Source organism: Hemibagrus wyckioides, linkage group LG22 (genome assembly GCF_019097595.1).
Source record: "Hemibagrus wyckioides isolate EC202008001 linkage group LG22, SWU_Hwy_1.0, whole genome shotgun sequence".
Taxonomy (NCBI): Eukaryota; Metazoa; Chordata; class Actinopteri; order Siluriformes; family Bagridae; genus Hemibagrus; species Hemibagrus wyckioides.
The window spans coordinates 11,365,967-11,385,851 of NC_080731.1; the positions used below are offsets into that span (position 1 = coordinate 11,365,967).

A 19,885-nucleotide genomic window follows, 5' to 3' on the forward strand; every position below is an offset into this window, starting at 1 on the left:
GCACCAAGATGTTAGCAGCAGATCCTTTAAGTTCTGTAATTTGCGAGGTGGGGTCTCGATGGATCGGACTTGTTTGTTCAGCACATCCCACAGATGCTCAATTGGATTGAGATCTGGGGAATTTGGAGGCCAAGTCAACACCTCAAACTCATTGTTGTGCTCATCAAACCATTCCTGAACCATTTTCCCCTTGTGGCATGGTGCATTATCCTGCTGAAAGAGGCCACAGACATCAGGGAATACCCTTTCCATGAAAGGGAGTAAATGGTCTGCAACATTGCTTAAGTAGGTGGTACGTGTCAGTTACATCCACATGGATTGCAGGATCCAAGGTTCCCGAGCAGAACATTGGCCAAAGCATAACACTGCCTCCACCGGCTTGCCTTCTTCCCATAGTGCACTAGGTAAGTGACGCACACACACTCGGCCATCTACGTGATGTAAAAGAAAATGTGATTCATCAGAACAGGCCACCTTCTTCCATTGCACAGTGGTTCAGTTTTGAAGCTCACATGCCCATTGTTGGTGCTTTCGGCGGTGCACGGGGGTCAGCATGGGCACCTTGACTGGTCTGCAGCTATGCAGCCCTATACACAACCAACTGCGATGCACTGTGTATTCTGACACCTTTCTATCAAAACCAGCATTAACTTCTTGAACAATTTGAGCAACAGTAGCTCGTCTGTTGGATCGGAACACATGGGCCAGCCTTTGCTCACCATGTGCATCAATGAGCCTTGGCCACCCATGACCACTTTTGGATAGATACTGACCACTGCAGACCGGGAACACCCCACAAGAGCTGCAGTTTTGGAGATTCTCTTATCCAGTCATCTAGCCATCACAATTTGGCCCTTGTCAAACTCTGAGGAGAAAATGTTCACTTGCTGCCAAATATATCCCACCCACTAACAGATGCCATGATGATGTTATGCCTGTTTGCCTGAATGGTATATTGCCTCCAAATTCCCAGATCTCAATTTAATCAAGCATCTGTGGGATGTGCTGGACAGACAAGTCCAATCCATGGAGGCCTCACCTTGCAACTTACAGGATTTAAAGGATGTGCTGCTAACATCTTGGTGCCAGATACCACAGCACATCTTCTGGGATCTAGTGGAGTCCATGCCTTGACGGGTCAGGGCTGTTTTGGCAGCAAAAGGGGGACCAACACAATATTAGGCAGGTGGTCATATATATAGAGGAATATAAATAGGTCATATATTTAAGGTTTAATTATTCACTGTTAATACTGTTTGTACATTTGTGGAAACAGTGCACAGATGATCAAAAGAAAACTAGAGAGAATGTTATGTAAAAGCAAGGCTGGAGAAGCCTTTCAGTGACACTTGAGACAGTAAAATAACCCCTAGATATTTTTCCCCATTTGAAATTCTGATATTTTAAATTCAGTCCAAATTTCCGATTCAATCATAAAATATCATTAACACCGATCAGGAAAGTCCATATGAAATACATTCTCGGGTGTGAAGATTTGCTGACTTGGGAGGAGAAACTAACAACAGAATACTAAGCACACGTTTTCCAATAACATTAAAGGACATTCAGAGGAAACAGAATATGAACAGAGTAGTAATAATACGTGTATATGTAATCATTTTCCCTGCATCATCAAACGTAATAGTTTTGTTGTTGATCTGTTGCTAGATTTTAGGCTTTTAAGCCCTCTCATCTAATTTCACAACCAGCCATCACTGTTATATCCTCAATTGTACTGTTGAGAGGGGAGTACTGAAAATGCAGGGCAAGATTGCATTGTTTTCCTGCACTGATAAGTACTTCATGAGTATAAGAGCTCATACCCAGTCAGATTTCTCCTAGGATCAGTGAGAATTTAGGGTGCACAATGAGATCCTTTATTAAGGTCATTTTCCTGACTAAGATACATTATGCAGTGGAACTGCAAAAACATAACTACTCACTTTCTGTGACTTCAGGCACGTTTACCTAGGGCGTGGTGTACAGTACACTCAACATAAGTCATCTTATGTTGACGGTGAAGTCCATATCGTTGCAGAACTGTTCGTCAATTAAGTCAACAAGCAGCCTGCCAAGCTCATTTTGTTCATAACACATAGGCATAATATAATATTGTACTATACAGTATGCACAAATTAGACTCTCTTTTTTATAATATAAAATATCTTTTTTATAATTCTTTTTATAATTACACAAAATATAGCTGACAACAAAATAAAACAAAACACAAAAGACAAGCCAGACCAATAAAACAAAAAAAAAAAGCAGTTTACATATTTATTTTTTCTCCACAATTATTTGAATCCATTAAAAAAAATAACTTGAATATAAATGAGATTTATTAATATAATAATCTGCAGTAGATTAAAACATTCAGTCTGGAGGTGGTGGTGCCATCCTGCCACCACTTAAGAAATGTAAAAGGGAAATTTGTGTTTTAGCTTAGATGTATGATGAAATTTTTTAGGAAGTTTATTTTAGTTTTTTTTTTTTTACATATGTAAACTAATTTTTTATACCACCTTCTCCACTGGAAACACTTTGAAAATAATATTGGGGCACTCACTGGTGGGTATAAAGCTGATTATATTACTGTGACAGTTTTGATGCACTGAGAACGAATCTTTTCATTTACCAAGCGATAAATATTTCTGGTAAAAACCTTAAGGTGAAAACAAAATGGCCGCAAGTAGACATAGAGGTAGATCGTAATGAGGCAAAATAACTGTCTGCCTTCATAAGCATGACACTGAGAAAAGCCTAAAACAAACAGGCAAACCAGTTCTCTGTAGCTTCAGTTATAACTTGCTTGTTTACTTTGTCACAGCATTGATATAGGTGGAGTCAAAAAGTATATGAATACATTGTTAAAGCTTTCCTCCAGTTTTCCTTTGGGTTTCTTTATCAAGCATATTCGAGAATAGCGATGTAAAATTATACTAGCCTCAATTTAATAGTGTATATGTTTCAATCTATTTTATTTAAGGCAACTTTCTGAAGTTTTTGAGTGAATTGTTTGCCTGACAGAGTGCTGTAAAAACCGTAAAAAGCATGGTTGTTGTCAATACCTGAATGATTCACAGCTTAATATTTACTTAATGATCATCTGGCAAGACATGAACATGCACAGCACCATTTTCTGGCATCCATTTAGGCCAATATAAGATCATGCATCTTAGTGTTTTTCTATAAAAAAAAGTTACTTCACAAGCTAACAAAAATAATGTGTTCATATATACCTATATAATTCACATATATTTATATGCCATTCATACTAAATGCCATAAATGTAAATTATACAAAATTAACTACAATTATTTGTTAATATCATGAACCTACTGAAGTGAATTCAAAATGCTATGCCATATGCAGCTAGCATAAAAAATTTGATTGTATGATGCAACTGACACCACAATAAGGATGAAGGCTGTAGTGGTTTTGCAGCATCTGCTACAATAATAATAATAATAATAATAATAATGGTGGTGATGATGATGTGCATGTATGGAGTATTAATAAAATTAGATTAATATTGTTTGCCTAACATAATATGCACACATTACATATATGATGCATCATCCATACCACAATTTCATGTGTCATCAAACTTTCAGATTATTAATGTTTCTCAGGCGATTTAGTTGGATAGGATTCTGGTTGTGTATTTGGATCTGGCCAGAACCCGGGGGGAGCTCCTGCTGGAACATATCCCGGGATAGCAGGCCCTGGACTGAACTGTGGAGCACTCGGTACTGGATTTTGCTGAGGGACCGATGGATTTGGATATCCCATAGGAGCGTACTGAGGATTAAAGGGTGGTGCTGATGGTCCAGAATTGAATTCTGAGGCTGCTGTGTTTGGATTTGGATAGAGGTCTGTATAGGATGGAGGAGGAACGTCTGGATTTGGACACATAGGCGATGGGGAGGGACTGGGGTAAAACCCTGGTGCTGGGCCAAAATTAGTGCCTGGGGGACTGGGCCCAAATCCAGACTGGGGTGGAGGCTGGTTCCATCCTGATGCACCTGGGTTCCCATGGGGATGAAAATCTGACTGAGATTGCCCTGGAGGAAAAATATGGCCTACAGGAAGAATGATGACTGGCATTTTGATCTCTGGGTCACTAGCATAAGGCACGTCCAAATAGACCTGTGGGGAAAAAAAAACAGTAAAAATATTTTAAAAATAATTAATATAAAAATAATTAATGCAGACAAGTGACAAATGACATGAAACTCCAGTGGCTTTGTAATGCTGCTGGAGGCTTTTTACAGAAAAAGTTTGTTCTTTTATATTTATTTGTCACTGCAAATTAATGCAAAGTTATGAAATTGTTCTTGTAGCTTGTGCTGGTCTGGTGATGTAACAAAAGAACTTTTTGATGTCCTTTTCTAAGCTTGGAATGAGTTGGAAAGAGTTTCAACTTTAAATTTGGATTTAAGAATGTCAATCAGTACAATTTGTTCATAGATTTCCAAGGATATTGAAAATTATGTATATTTTATTATTTATGTTTGTTTGTACAGTATGACGTATGTATATATGAAATATAGCTTCAGTTAAATTACACATTGTTGAATTTAGAAGCTAAAAATGCTGTATGAGGGGGAGACATTAGTACCTTAAATATGTAGTCCACTTTCATAATATTACAGTTTGTAACGCTCAAATTCAGATTGGCTGGAAGCGTCAGGTTCGTGCTGACTGTTTGCTTTGATCCAGATGGGATGGGATCTCCAACAATTTTGAAAATAGTATTGTGGGAATATTTGGAGTGACCCTGTGCAAAGAAGGACTGTGCTTGCTCAAGACTGTACTTCAGCTTGAGATCACGGGATGAAGAGTTATCGATGTCACTGGTAACCCGGATGACTTCACCTTTGAAATGGACAGAATACGGAAATAGGAGGTTAACAAATTCACATAGCTGTGACTTTTCTCATGAATTTCATATGTGCTTCTTGTTTTAATCAAGACATTAGCTGACCTTGCATATAACCCATTTTGTCAATTGTTGCTTTCACTGAAGTGCTTCCAGAGGTGAAAAGTTTCATCTTCTTGCCGACAGTTCCACTCTGTGGGCTCTGAGTGTCAAAGAACAAAATATAGTATTGAAATATAGCTAAATGACTATATTTCACATGTACAACTAGACCATTTTAAAAGTATATCACATAATTAACAGTATACATGTCTGGACTAAGTTTACATAGATGTAGTAAATACACAGATTAGATAGATAGCTATTAAAAAAAGCCACTAAAAGTGAAGAAAACAGACTTCTGTAATTCTCAATTCTCTCTAATGTTGCAATACAAAACATTCCCAGTTTGTTATGTGTGGTACATTTGGTTTGGTATTACACAAAATCTGAATTATGAAATCCACTTAATCTGCCAGCCACATTGCTTTCAGCCTAGCTGCATCATAGTTTAATTTATCTAACAAATCGTCCATTTAATGAGCAAGCCTAGACTATGAGCACTATTGTGGTGTTAAGGATCCCGCCTTTTATAGAGGAAAAGTATATAGAGGATTGTTTTCACCTGCACATACCATTAAATTAATGCCATTAATCCTTGGCACAAAGATAATTTCTGTCTTTTCAGTGCGGTCTATCTTCCATGAACGGTCCACTGTGACTTCCAGAAGGTACTTTACTGAGCCATGACAGCCATCAAAAGATGGTGGAAAATTTCTATGGTGCAGAAAATAGCAGACGTTATTTGTATATAATGTTAATGAATGTAAAATTCTATAAAATATTTAAAGCTGAACTCATATTTGGGGTTTTGGAGTTCTGCATACTCCATGTTGTAATAATAATACTTAAACATGTAGCTGATCTTTTAATCACAATGTGTGCTCTATGTAAATCCAAGCCAGACTCTTGCACATCTTTTCTGATTATGTAATATAGATTTATGTAAATCACTATAACCTCCTGAGTGATTAGTCTTTGTTTTGCTGTATGCCATGTTGGACTGCTGCATGCTGAAGGAATGTGTGGTTCAAGATATCATCTACTTTGCCATGCCCAGGCAAACACAAGACTGAAAGCTTTTTGTGTCATTACAAAACAGGGAGGATGTTTGAACAGCAAACTGAACATTGGTGTTACCTGAGCCCAAAACTATATTAGATTGGACTGTAGCTCAGTGTTTAGGCGGTGTAAAAAGTTTCAAGTTCAACTGATGGTATGTACCACAAGAAATCAATGCAGAGCCATACAGTTCCTAAGGTCTTTACACACTAACACTGCTTTCCATTAAAGGGCACAAATCCTGTTACCCAGTTTGTTTTCCCTTTCCTGTTTACCCATCCTCCCAGGCCCAACAAAGGTTCCATTTAGTGGTCTGTGCAATATGTAAATACCACATCTTGTCATGAGTTAATGGTTTCATTCATCTGCTGTAACTGCTTTATCCGGGTTAGGGGTGTGATGAATCGGACAACATTTGTTTTCTTACTCCATTTCAAATGCATGAGAAGGCTAACTAATGTAATGGTGTAAGATACAAAAGGTTTAATGGTGGTCCAGCGGCAGGATCCGCGGCCTGGGTTCGATTCCCGGGCAAGGAGCTAACCCAGCCACTGAAGAGTTAAGTCTCAGTGCCAGTACCAAGCCCGGATTAAATGGGAGGTTTGCATCAGGAAGGGCATCCCACATCAAACCTGTGCCAAATCTAAATGTGTGGACCAAATTAACCGCTCTTGGAAAACCTGAACAGGGAACAGCCGAAAGAACAACTATTATATATGTAATATATTATACAACAACTATTACATAGGTAATATACAGTCATGTTGTTTAAAACTGCTTATTTTTTACTACATTTAGGGCATTTAGCAGACATCCTTATCCAGAGCAACTTACATAAGTGGTTTGAAAAACACATCCTCAACCTTAGTCCCTCGGTCAAGAACTAAGAGTACAATCAAGAAAATGTTGTGAAAAGCAGTTCTTTTGTATTACTGCCATTAATTATATAGAATGGTAAAAATACAAAATACTATTAAAGTGAATCAATGCAAACCCATGAATAAAGACAAATAACACTGTAGCATCGTGACTACATTACTAAAATGAGTTGTGTTAAATTTCTTTTGGTAGCTTGTTCTCAGCTTTAGCAATAATGCTGCAAAACATTTAGCACGGTGTCCATTAAGAATATTGTCTAAATATCTGTTGACCAACCTGGAAAACAGAACAAAAAATCTAAATTTCAACATTGGACAACTAGTGGTTTTGTAATACTACTACTACTTCAGTTTAGTATTTCTCACAATAAGAGGTTTTCCGTCCTAAAACATCCCTAAAACCCATTCTTCTGCTTCCTTTAAGAGTCACCACAGTGGATCATTACATCTCTAAAATCCATTAAAGGCTGTTAAAAAGCTAATTGAGAATCACTATACTCACCCATGGGGCAGTTGAAATTGAAATGGATAAACATGCTTTCCGGCCTTAACCACACTGCTGTCTGGAAGTGAAAAAAACAAAAGAAAAAAGAGATGGATGGCATGGCAAAATAAGGCAGCTAATGTGACAATTGAATAGGAAAAGCAGAAAGTACAAGCATAAAAAATGTATATTTGGATGGATGGATGGATGGATGTTTTACTCCAATTTGGTAATGTGAGGAATAATACAGAAAATACTTACAGATCTCTCCACCCATTAATATCACCCCGGGATCTTCATTTTCTTGAAAAACAATAAAACAAAAAGTGTTTAAAAGTTTAATTCTTCAGAAATTGTATGTCTTTACTGGATGGTTAATATAAGAATGTGCGCATCATATTAAGATAAAAGATTCCTGTAATTGCAGTCATTTCATTAGGATTGAAAGAAAAGCGGGACACTGATGACCAAATGAGAACAGATGAACATGCCAAAAAAATACATAATAATGCACCCAGCGATAATGCCCAAGACTAAAATGTACTAAAAGCTTTTCTGAGACGGGAAAGCATTAGCTATGTTGAACCAGAACACACCCAGCTACATTTACGTCATTTGGTTAATGCTGTCATCCACAGTAAATTACACTTAAGATAACATCAAATAGAGAAAATACACTCACAGATCCCTAAACTCATACTGAGTAGAGCTTTCCTTTGCTCTCACTTCTTCAAGCCATGGATTTCACAAGAAGTTAAAAACATTCCATTGAAATTCAGGTTCATGTTGATATGACTGCATTGCACAATACCTGTAGATTTATTCAGGTGCCCTTTCATACCGCAAATCTGCCATTCTACCACATCCCTGGATACCTCAATGAAGTGCTTGGTGAGTGTATGTTTCTTCTTGTCTGCACTTGTCTCACTCTCAAATTAATTAACTTTCCTCACTCTGAATCAAGAAATTCAGCCAGTCCTGGAAATACTGGGCATGAACACATCCTCAAAGGGACATTAGCCCATCACAGAGCATCGTGCACACCCATTCACACTTTCAATAGCATTTATAGATTAATCTCTAAAATACTTAATGGCTTTAAACAGTTACTGTTCCCAGCTCTTCAATACATTTGTAACATACCTTATTTATTGGAAAATATTATCAGCTTATTTATATACAATGACCAGGCATAACATTATGACCACGGGCCTAATATTGTGTTGGTCCCTCTTTTGCTTCCAAAACAGACCCGTTATGCACTGTGTATTCTGACACCTTTCTCTCAGAACCAGCATTAACTTCTTCAGCAATCTGAGCAACAGTAGCTCATCTGTCGTATCGGATCACACGGGCCAGCCTTCGCTCTCCACGTGCATCAGACCAGGAACACCCCACAAGAGCTGCAATTTTGGAGATGCTCTGATCCAGTCATCTAGCCATCACAATTTGGCCCTTGTCAAAATCCTTACACTTGCCCATTTTTCCTGCTTCTAACACGCCAACTTTGAGGACAAAATGTTCACTTGCTCCCTAATATATCCCACCCACTAGCAGGTGCCATGATGAGGAGATATTCAGTATTATTCACTTCACCTGTCACTGCTCATAATGTTATGCCTGATCGGTGTATGTTTTTAATATCAGCAGCAGTATGTCAAAGTCTTGACTTAGACTCTCTCTCTTATTACCCTCCTTTTTATCCTAACATTATGATATATGAGTGAATTATGTAAGTGTCCATCTTTATCGTAGTAGTCTAGTCCATAGGTCAAAGCTGTTATGTAGAATAAACTAATCAGCTATGTCTGATCTAACATACTGTAGATATGTAAAGGGGATAACTCCTATTAACCACAAAAAAAAACATCTAAACATTTCAATTAATAAATCATTATTTTTGGTATACCAATTTCAACATAATTTGATCTTTTAATGACTAGAAGAAAAGGAGTCAAATGATTTACAGTGTCAGTCACTTAACCTGATAAAAACAGGTAACAAGTATAAAGTTTAAGGTTATAAATAAGAATTTTCACACGATAAGTCTGGACTTTAAGAAAAGTCCACTTCTGCCATATATTTGCTCATGAAATAAAATAAAAAGAAATATGTGCTGCATGTTTTATTTTCTTTTTCTACCTGGAGGAAACAGACTTCTACAGAACTCTTATCACCTGAGATAAAAAAAAAAAATCACGAGCAGGAAGGAGCACGAGGCTTACCGACCGCCTACACACACCAGTCTGTGTGCAGGAAGCCCAGTGAAGATTAGAGAGCAAATAAAACACACCCGCTGTGAAACAGACATATTTTTCGGGTTAAATATATTTACGGTTTCCTAAAAATTTGTCAACACATTTTAGAGGCAGAAAAAACACAGTTTTTATCACAACCTATTTGTCAGAAATCAGCCACAGTGACATCCGCAGTCATCCGCACCCCAGCCCCCCGCCCTACAGGTCATACAGCTGTTTACCTTTTTTTATATGTACTGTATACATAAACAAAACAACAGCATTGACTTACTTTTCTTGGAGGGATCCTGAATGAAATACTGTTTGAGTTTAAAGTATCTCTCATAAGCACTGTAATGATAATGTCGGTCATTCCGCCGCTCGCTCCAGCTGACTTTTGCTTCCCCTTTGCACTTTATGTAAAGGCTTTCAATCGTAACTTCCTTCGACACTTCCAAAACCACTTGGCCATTAATAACATCGCCATTTGTGAATGTGTTACTGTTATTTACCGGATTGTAATTGATGGTGAGCTGTTTGATCGATGACATTGTAGTGTATCACCCACAGAGCTAACAGCACGCTAAGCTACCCCGTCTCTCTCCTCGAGTGGTTTAGTGAAATCACGTAAACAGCAAAACCTCCCAAACTTCCTCAACAGCTTCCTGGCTATGGAAGGCCATAGGGGCCAAAGAGTCCAAAGGCTTTCTAAAGAAACACAAGTCAGTACAGAGGACTGTAAGCAAAAGCATTTTTTTTTTTTTTTAAATTTAATTGAAGAAACAGAAATAGTACAGTGCAAAGTCCTTATACCATGTAGAACATAAAATAATACATATAACCATCAGCCATAATATTATGAGCACAGAGAGGTAAAGTGAATAACACTGATGATCTCCTCATCATGGCACCTGTTAGTGGGTGGGATATATTAGGCACAAGTGAACATTTTGTCCTTAACGCTGATGTGTTAGAAGCAGGAAAAATGGGCAAGCGTAAGGATTTGAGCGAGTTTGCATATAGCTGCAGACCAGTCAGTGTGCCCATGCTGACCCCTGTGCACCCCCGAAAGCACCAACAATTGGCACATGAGCATCAGAACTGGACCACAGAGCAGTGGAAGAAGGTGGCCTGGTCTGATGAATCACGTTTTCTTTTACATCAAGTCGATGGCCGGATGCATGTGTATCGCTTACCTGGGGAACACATGCCACCAGAAATGGTTTGATGAGCACAACAACAAATTTGAAGTGTTGACTCGGCCTCCAAATTCCACAGATCTCAGTCCACTCAAGCATCTGTGGGATGTGCTGAACAAACAAGTCCGATCAATGGAGGCCCCACCTCGCAAATTACTGGACTTCAAGGATCTGCTGCAAACATCTTGGTGCCAGATACCACAGCACATCTTCAGGGAGCTAGTGGAGTCCATGCCTCCACGGGTCAGTGCTGTTTTGGCAGCAAAAGGGGGACCAACACAATATTAGGCAGGTGGTCATAATGTTATGCCTGATTGGTGTGTATGTGTACAGTATATGTGTGTAAAGAAAGAAAGAAAGAAAGAAAGAAAGAAAGAAAGAAAGAAAGAAAGAACATGAAATAACAAGAAAGTGAATTTATACCTAATCAGTAGAATCATCAAAACATCTTTTATAGCATTTCAAAATCTACCATTTATTATTATTAGTTAAATAAAAAAATTTAGGAGTTTCATCATGAGAACATTAAGAACCATGAAATACAATACATTGCCAAAAGTTTTGGGACACCCCTCCAAATCATTGAATTCAGGTTTTGGGGATGGCCCCTTCCTGTTCCAACATGACTGCACACCAGTGAACAAAGCAAGGTCCATAAAGACATGGATGAGAGAGTGGAACAGGAAGGGGTCATCCCCAAACTGTTCCCATAAAGTTGAGAACATGAAATTTTCCAAAATGTCTTTACACTGGAACTAAGGGACCAAGCCCAACCACTGAAAAACAACACCTGAATTCAATGATTTGGAAGGGTGTCCCAAAACCTTTGGCAATATAGTGTATAATATATTAAATAAGATCTCATTAACCTATTACTATAACTTGTCGATATTTATTTGATTGATGATGACATTTGAAGCATAAATTTGTCAATTCTGTGAACATTCATTTGATTGATGACACATGGCACAGGACTTCACCCAGCGCCTGCTGCTGTAAATGATCATGAACCCCAATCATCTGTCAAATCAGATAGTTGATGAGTTGGGAACTACAGTCCTCTCTCATAACACATCTCATTTCATCTCTATACTTCTTTGTGATTTCCAGTCTTACTTTCTGATTTTTATGTGGTATGGCATCTACATTTCTGCTTTCTTTCAACAGTCGATTGTAAAACAATTCAGCTCTGCCCTTTTTTGGTTGTTGTTGATGTCACTGGCATTTGTTGTTTTGGGGTTTTTTTTCTTCACAGCTCTCACAGAGACTGCTCTCTGGTCTTCATGTTTCATCCTTTTAAAGAAAAAGTCTTCATAGGCAGATACCCTGGGGCTCATTTATCAAGTTGGGTATGAGTGGATTTCTGCATATTATCATTAGTATCATCAGTATGCAAATGTAAACACAAGAAGACTTACTAGTATAAACATTGACTAGATTGCCTATAAGCCATATCATTTGCACAGATCAGTGGACTCGCATGTCATTTGTGGATTGCATTAAACTCTGGCAATGGAATGATTAGGGTGTGCTTGCTATACTAGGTGCTTGGTCATATGAAGCATGAACAGGTTTGAGAAAAGCTGTGTATTCTTTTCTTTTATTACTGTGAAGTCAATAAACATACCATACTAGTTAAGTAAAAATCAGTTTACAAATGAAATATGCAAACAAAAACTAAATACGGACTATAAATATGGACTAAATGACCTTGACAAATGACAACACACAACAAAAGCTAGACTATAAGACATATGAACCCAGAACATAAATATTGACACTAATTAGATGAAACAGAAAACAGGTCATGTGATATGCTGGGGCTGATGGCTAGGGTTGTTCTGTGCTGTATATAGAGCTACCATGACAGGAATTAATAAATAATCAGAAAAGTAAGGAAATAATATTCATTTGATTTTTAGCATGTCGCTAAATCATGCCAGGCACCTGATATTTTAAGAGTATTCGAACACTGTCGCTACAACTTTTTGCTCAGATCCTGAGAAGGCTTTGACATGCTTGAATTCAGTTCAATTTGGTTTGTATAGCGCTTTTAACAATGGAAATTGTCTCAAAGCAGTTTTACAGAAATACAAAAATTCAGAATAAAAATGACAGAGTTTGAATTTAAGTTTATATTTATCTCTAATGAGCAAGCCAGTGGCAGAGCAAAACTCCCTGAGATGACAAGAGGAAGAAACCTTGAGAGGAACCAGACTCAAAAGGGAACTCATCCTCATCTGTACTTTCTACAATATATATTTCTCTCCCTAAATAAACTATACAAAATATAACTTCAAAATCATTTCTAAATAAACAAGGGTCACCTTTATATGAAGGATCCCTCTATCACTAATTTGTTTGCATTATTCTTTGCACCCCTAGCACAGAGAATATCAACCATTATAATATATAATACAAAACATAAAATATCACTATGTACAGTTGATATACATTTTTTTTTTTATTATGGCTTTTTCAGTCCCTCAAACCCTCAATCTTTCAATAAATCAAATTGATTTGGAGTAGTTAAAGATTTGATTGAAGAATTTCCTGAGTGACCATCATTATTTATCCCTCACAGATAGGTCAACATAGCTTATCATGTCCTTTCTTTTATCTTCATCTGCTTTTATTTTGGCACATATGCATGCACACACACACACACACACACACACACACGTATATACTGTAGGTTTATGGACATACTTTTGGTATTTTCTTTCATAATTTTGGTTTATAAAATCTTACAAATGCATAAAAAATGTAAACAAAGTAATAGGGAAAAGTAGAAAACATTTTGACCCTACCGAAGTGAAACAGCACTGACTTATCAACTGTGATGACTTCAAAATTATTATGTATTGCACTGAAAAAAAGTGATTAATGCAGTTCTGACAATGCAGTCTATTTAGTATTATAAGGCTCTGGATTTGCTGGACTTTGCCAGTAACCAGTGGCGCCTGGACACTCCTGTGTTTGATATTCTGGTGCATGGTGTTGAGAAGCATGTAAAGAATCCATAGTGGTGTATGGTGGAGGACTAAGGGGTAATAGAGATGGGTGGAATCCTGATGCTGACGCATTTGAGTCTGGAAAGATGTCTGCATAGGAAGGTGGTGGTTCATCTGGATTGGCTGGCTGGGGGTATACACACGGGTATACATTTGTAGCTGGTCCAAAGGCAGCAGCAGGAACAAGGGGAAAGGGAACGAGTGCTGGTTGGAATGTAGAACCCATCTGTAATGATTGACGTCTGCTTTGACTACTATGGGAAGCTTCAAGTCTTTGCTGTGGAATGCAGTACTGGCCTGTTGGTATAATGATCAGTGGAAATATAATCTCTGGGTCTCTAGCGTAGGGAACATCCAAATACACCTTAAAATATGAAAGAAAGGAAGGATAAATGCATAAAAGCACATTCATGAAAATATCAGTAACATTAATAACAGTACAAGATTATTATCCAAAAAATATAACATCATTACCTTGAGCATGTACTCCACTTTAATAATGCCACAGTTTGTGATGGTTAGATCCAGGTTTAAAGGGATCTTCAGTCTACTGGTGAATGTTTTCTTGGACCTGGATGGAATGGGATCTTCCACGGCTTTGAAAATGACTTTTGTTGAATAGTTTTGCTTACCCTGGGCAGAGAATGTCTGTCTTTGTTCAAGTTTGAATTTGAGCTTGAGAGCACGAGATGTAGAGTTTTCAATATGGGTTTCAACTTTGATTCTCTCACCTGGAAAAAAAATGAAGAATTGACAAATACTAGATAACAAAAAAATGGTAGGTTTTAACAGCCTCTCTCTTGTCTATTGCTTAGGAAAGGCATTGTGTAATGTAAAATTACCTTGCATGTAGCCCTTTTTGTCAGTAGATGCTCTGACTAAGGCACTTCCAGAGGTGAAAAGTTTCATCTTTTTTTCTATGGACCCAGAAAGTGGAGTCTATGTATAGAACAGCAAAAAAAGAAAATGTATTTAAAGTCAGTACACAGAACACAATAGCAATAGCCTGTTATTTGTATTTCAATTCATTCATTCATGTTCAGCAGCTGCTTTATTCTAATCAGGGTCATGATGATCTCATAGCATTTACTGGGTATGAGGTGGGAATATATCTGGGGTCAGAGAAACCAGAGAACCCAGATAAAATTCACAGAAGCACACTAAGAGAGAGCATTCAAAATTAAAATTCCACACAGGCAAAACCTGAGCCCGGGATTGAAACAAGAACCCTGAAGCTGTGAGAGAAATAAGCTTATCACTGTACTGCATTGCCCTGCTTTGGTTCAATTGAATGTAATTTAACATTATAAGCATCATAAGCACATACCATTAAATGAGCACTATTTTCAGAAGTTTTTGACACAAAGATGAATTCTTTCTTTGCAGTCTGAGGCATCTTCCATGATCTACTCAGTTTGGCCTGAAGGACGTGTGTAATTGATCCGTAAGATCCTTTAAAAGATGATGGGGTGTTCCTACAAAAACAAATAATAATAATGTCATTACATGTGAATTTTACATTTTCTAGAGGAAGTGGCATACTACTATTGAATCATTGTGACCATTTTCAACATTGAGACCATACTTTGAGAACATGGCTCCTCTGTGACATGTTTTCGAAATTCATTTTTGCTTCAAGCTCGCCAACTTCTCTGTTAATGTGAATTTAGTTTCTATGCAAGTATGGACATGGGTCATGTTCACAAAATATCACATGGTATGGGAATATGAGTGAAATGATTCAAAGGGAATGAATGAATTCTCCCTCACAGACTAGTCAATAAACAATATTTCATACTGGGCATGACTAAGTTTAGATACGCTCACTGTCCACTTTATTAGGAACACCTGCTCATTTGTGCAGTTATCCAATCAGTCAATCATGTGGCAACAGCAGAAAAATCATTCAGATACAGCTCAAGAGCTTCAGTTAATGTTCACATCAAACATTAGACTGAGTAAAAATTGTGATCTCCGTGTTTTTAACTGTGGCATGGTTTATTGCAGAATATTTCAGAAACCTCTGATTTACATAGATTTTCATACACATCAGCCTCTAGATTGGAGTGGATGACTGCATAAATGAGCAAGTGTACATTAAAATGACATTAAATTTTAAGGTCAGTGTATATCCACTGACATTAAGATCTAGGACCTTATTTTTTCTATTATAGGATCTAGGACATCTTAATGTTTTCTGTTAAACTGAGCATGTAGAGTAAAACAGCAAACTATATTTTATATTATCAGCATTATTTTCTCCGGAATTATTTACCCGTGAGGAAGCTGAAATGAAAACGGAAAGGTATGGTGTCCTGGAGTAACCAAATTGTTGTCTGTAAATTCAAACCATAGAAAAAAGTAAGTGTGTCAGTTCTCATAAACCAAAATACCAAAAAAAAAGTTTTTTTATGCTTAAATATACGTCATACTTTAAATCTACTGCACTTGCACCAATTCCATTTATAATTACTATTTATAGTACTCAGGAATCTGTGCAAAAAATAAATAAATAAATAAATAAAATAAAAGAATACACTTACATTTCTCCCCATTTGTTGTTACAAGTGTGGCTCCATTTCCTTCTGTAAAGACAACACACTGCAATTTATGATCTATAAGAATAAGATTTATTGGCTTTTGCAATACTGATATTGCACAGAATATACAGCCCTCTAAAGATGTATGAGTTACATGGGTAACATTTTAAAACGAATCCATTTGGTCTAATTAACCAGGCTTTTTCCAAATAAAACTCTTGTTCAAATAAAATATTTGTTTGTGAAAAGCAGTAGCCATATCTGATTCACATTATCTGACTCACAAATGTCTTATCGCATTTTTTTCTCCAGCACAGCGATACAAGCAAACAGGAGCCAACAAGGCACGATACATTTGTTGAAAATAAATGTACAACGCCTTTAGGCAATGCTCTGATAACAGATATAGGAACATTTTGTGCATCCATTAGTCGATCACATGTTTTCAAATCCCTGTTGCCTCCAAATGAATAATGAACAAAAGAATATTAAAGCAGAACTTTCTCATGTAATACACATTTATTCCTAATTATTAGAATTAATTAATTTAGATTTATTCCTGCAGGTGAATTTGTTTTTAAAAGGCTATTCTACAGTCCAAAGCATTTTTTATCTGTGTCCTAAGACCCTTTCTGATCACTACACTCTCAGAGTGGGGGAAAAAAGGAAATAAACTGTAACATTTATTGTAGCTGAGGTGGTATGGTTCTCTTTTGTACCTTTATTATCTATCTTTCACCTTTGGAATACCTTTACAATGATTTAATGATATAAATTGAGCCACAATGCCCTTTCTACAGCATTAAAGGCACAATACACCTTTTTAAGGTTACAGACTATAGAAGGGATGTCCAATCTGATCCACAAAGAGACGGTGTGGGTGCAGGTTTCCATTCTAATCAAAAAAGAAATTTCAATGCTAAATCCACCTGTTGGTGAAATATTGACAGGTGAAGTATACTGAAAAGTGAGTAAAGCTTTGCACAAAGTAAACTAAGTCACGATTTACTAAAAGAACTTTTTTAATTAGCATTACGAACATATACAAATCCTCAGCTCTGCATTTAGAAAGTCATTTGTATTACTTTTGAAAGACTTATTCCTGCAGGTGAAATTTTTTAAAAAGACTATTCTATAGTCCAAAGCATTATTATCTATGTGTCCTAATATTTCAGTGTAAGACCCTTTCTCACTCGCTATACTCTCAGGATGGGGAGAAAAGAACATAAACTGCACCTTTCATTGTAGCTGGGGTGGTACGCTTCTTATTTGTACCTTTATTATCTAGCCTTCACCTTTCGGATACATTAAAAATTGTTTTGTGGTACATAAACTGGACTACAATGCCCTTTCTACAGCATTACACGCACAATACACCTTTCTAAGGTTACATAATAAAGCAGGGATGTCCGATCTGATCCACAAAAGGGCCGGTGTGAGTGCAGGTTTTCATTCCAATCAAGCAGGAGCCTCACCTGATTCCACCTGCTTAATCAACTGATCTTGGCTTTCAGTAGGCTCAGGCGTGGCATCAGCTCAGGTTGGAATGAAAACCTGCACCCACCCCGGCCCTTTGTGGATAAGATCGGACTCCTCTGTACTAAAGGTTAAAAAACTAAAACCCCATGATGATGATGATGATGATGATACCTCCACAGCAACACGTCCCTTCTCTCTGAATGCCTTTTAGACACGCCTTTCAAGAAGTAAACAAACCGGATATCCCAAATTCACTTTAATCCCACTTTAACAAGATTTAGACATATATAGTGTTAGTTTCACTTTTATGACAACAACTTAAGCAGGATGTTTTGACTAGTGATATATGAACAATAGGAGCATTTCTAAGAGATAACTCTTAACTCTAAACGAGCTATCAAACTGTTTACAACAAATAAGATGAGCCTGCATGTCATCAAAATAAAACACAGCCACGGTTATTAGTGCTTACCTATCTTCGACTTGTCCCAAATGATGATTTGTTTGAGTTTGAAGTATCTTTCATGGGCGCTGTAGGAGTCGTCCGAGTTATTGCTGCTGTTTGACTCGGTCCAGTGGACATTCGCGTCCCCTTTACACTTTATATACAGTTTCTCAATCCGTACCTCTTTGCTCACTTCCAAAACAAGTCTCCCCTGGATAGTGTCTCCATTCGTGAACGTGTTGCTCTCGTTAATCGGATCGTACTTTATTGAGAAGGTTTTGATACTTCCAGACATTGTCCTGACTCGAGGCTGGACAGCTGAATAGACATGAGCACGATGAACAACACTACACTGGTGACATGCAGTAGTGTAATAGGAATTTCCCCTTAGAGGTGTGGACTTTCCAGTCAAGTGAGTGTGGAGGGAGAAATGACAGTGACGTCGCTTCCTCCTTACCTTATTATTGTATCTGACCACAACATTAAATTGGCTTGGAGAATGGTTGATAAATTCTTTGTTAATAATAAAGTAAAGGAAGTTGCGTATCAAATATTGCCTAGGATTTATCCAGTGAATCGTGTACTGGAAGCTTTTAAAGTGAACTTTTAAAGTGAATATTGACTACTCCTGTGAATTCTGTAGTCATGAAAAAGAAACCATTTTTTTCCCATTCATTTTTTTTCCCATTGTATTTATGCAAAGATATATTAGATTGATGTTGAGAATTTCATGACAAGAAAACTTAATACAGCTGTTAAACTGGGTAATGATATCTGTTAATGATTGATATAATGATATATGTTAATGATTATGGGATAGACAAGGATAAAGCGAATATTATTCATTTACTGGTTGTAATGGGGAAGCTTCATATACACAAAATAAAGGTGGGGGGGTAAGCCTAATTTCTTTCATTTTATCAACGAATTTAAACAAAACTGCAATATAGTATATAAATGTAAAACAAAACAAAAACGCTCTCAAGACTTCTAATATTATCTGCAAATTTGAAATAGACAAGTAAACTGTACCGTCTTTATTTAAAATATTTTTATTTTGTTTGTTTGTTTTCTTTATTCCTCTAGCTAAATTTGATTTGACCTGTAATCCTGTGTACTGATGGCATTTATATACAACGTTGTAATTCTCTTGTTGTTATATACTGTATGTTCATATGCAATAATAATAATAATAATAATAATAATAATAATAATAATAAAAAACTGCGGTTATCACGCCGTAAAAATATAAATTAAATTAAATATATTAAATTAAATTAAATTAAATTAAAATGACAAATGATTTCAATAATTGATATTGAACATTTTCCACCAGTGCTCTTAAACTTCAAAAACTTTTAACGTAGCTTAATTCCCAATTAAGACTCAAAAGATAAAATCAATAAAAAAAAAAAGTTTTAATAATTACGGTACACTTTCTTGTGACACATTTTAATTCATTATATCATTTAAAATTTTATATCATATTTGCACAGCCGATCTATCTTAAAAACAAATCTATTAATAAAGTCTGACTCACTATGGTCTGTAAAAGAGATTATGTTA

The 19,885-nt window shown here is 36.8% G+C and overlaps 2 protein-coding genes across 2 annotated transcripts; both read right to left on the reverse strand.

The window, feature by feature from the left end:
• Positions 1 to 2,263: 2,263 nt before the first annotated feature.
• On the reverse strand, positions 2,264 to 10,272 carry LOC131343505 (arrestin domain-containing protein 3-like). The gene is made up of 7 exons (XM_058375237.1): positions 9,935 to 10,272; positions 7,667 to 7,708; positions 7,424 to 7,484; positions 5,557 to 5,698; positions 4,988 to 5,084; positions 4,622 to 4,878; positions 2,264 to 4,149 (listed from the first exon to the last, which is right to left on the reverse strand). Exons 1-7 carry the CDS (start codon positions 10,191 to 10,193, stop codon positions 3,619 to 3,621), a joined length of 1,389 nt encoding a protein of 462 aa, XP_058231220.1. The 5' UTR covers positions 10,194 to 10,272; the 3' UTR covers positions 2,264 to 3,618.
• Positions 10,273 to 12,747: 2,475 nt separating this feature from the next.
• Positions 12,748 to 18,701, reverse strand: LOC131343738 (arrestin domain-containing protein 3-like). The gene is made up of 7 exons (XM_058375656.1): positions 18,347 to 18,701; positions 16,399 to 16,440; positions 16,131 to 16,191; positions 15,183 to 15,330; positions 14,698 to 14,794; positions 14,330 to 14,586; positions 12,748 to 14,219 (listed from the first exon to the last, which is right to left on the reverse strand). Exons 1-7 carry the CDS (start codon positions 18,612 to 18,614, stop codon positions 13,749 to 13,751), a joined length of 1,344 nt encoding a protein of 447 aa, XP_058231639.1. The 5' UTR covers positions 18,615 to 18,701; the 3' UTR covers positions 12,748 to 13,748.
• Between the last annotated feature and the right edge of the window lie 1,184 nt (positions 18,702 to 19,885).

What these genes read in the sequence shown, in the direction of transcription:
- LOC131343505 (XM_058375237.1), bottom strand. Translation starts at nt 10,193, where the DNA reads ATGTCATCGATCAAACAGCTCACCATCAATTACAATCCGGTAAATAAC. An exon ending in TCAGGATCCCTCCAAGAAAA is followed by an intron (nt 7,709 to 9,934) that starts GTAAGTCAATGC and finishes TTGTTTTTCAAG; the next exon opens with AAAATGAAGATCCCGGGGTG. An exon ending in AAGTGGACTACATATTTAAG is followed by an intron (nt 4,150 to 4,621) that starts GTACTAATGTCT and finishes TTTTCCCCACAG; the next exon opens with GTCTATTTGGACGTGCCTTA.
- LOC131343738 (XM_058375656.1), bottom strand. Translation starts at nt 18,614, where the DNA reads ATGTCTGGAAGTATCAAAACCTTCTCAATAAAGTACGATCCGATTAAC. An exon ending in AACAACAAATGGGGAGAAAT is followed by an intron (nt 16,192 to 16,398) that starts GTAAGTGTATTC and finishes TTGAATTTACAG; the next exon opens with ACAACAATTTGGTTACTCCA. An exon ending in CAAAAAGGGCTACATGCAAG is followed by an intron (nt 14,587 to 14,697) that starts GTAATTTTACAT and finishes TTTTTTTTCCAG; the next exon opens with GTGAGAGAATCAAAGTTGAA.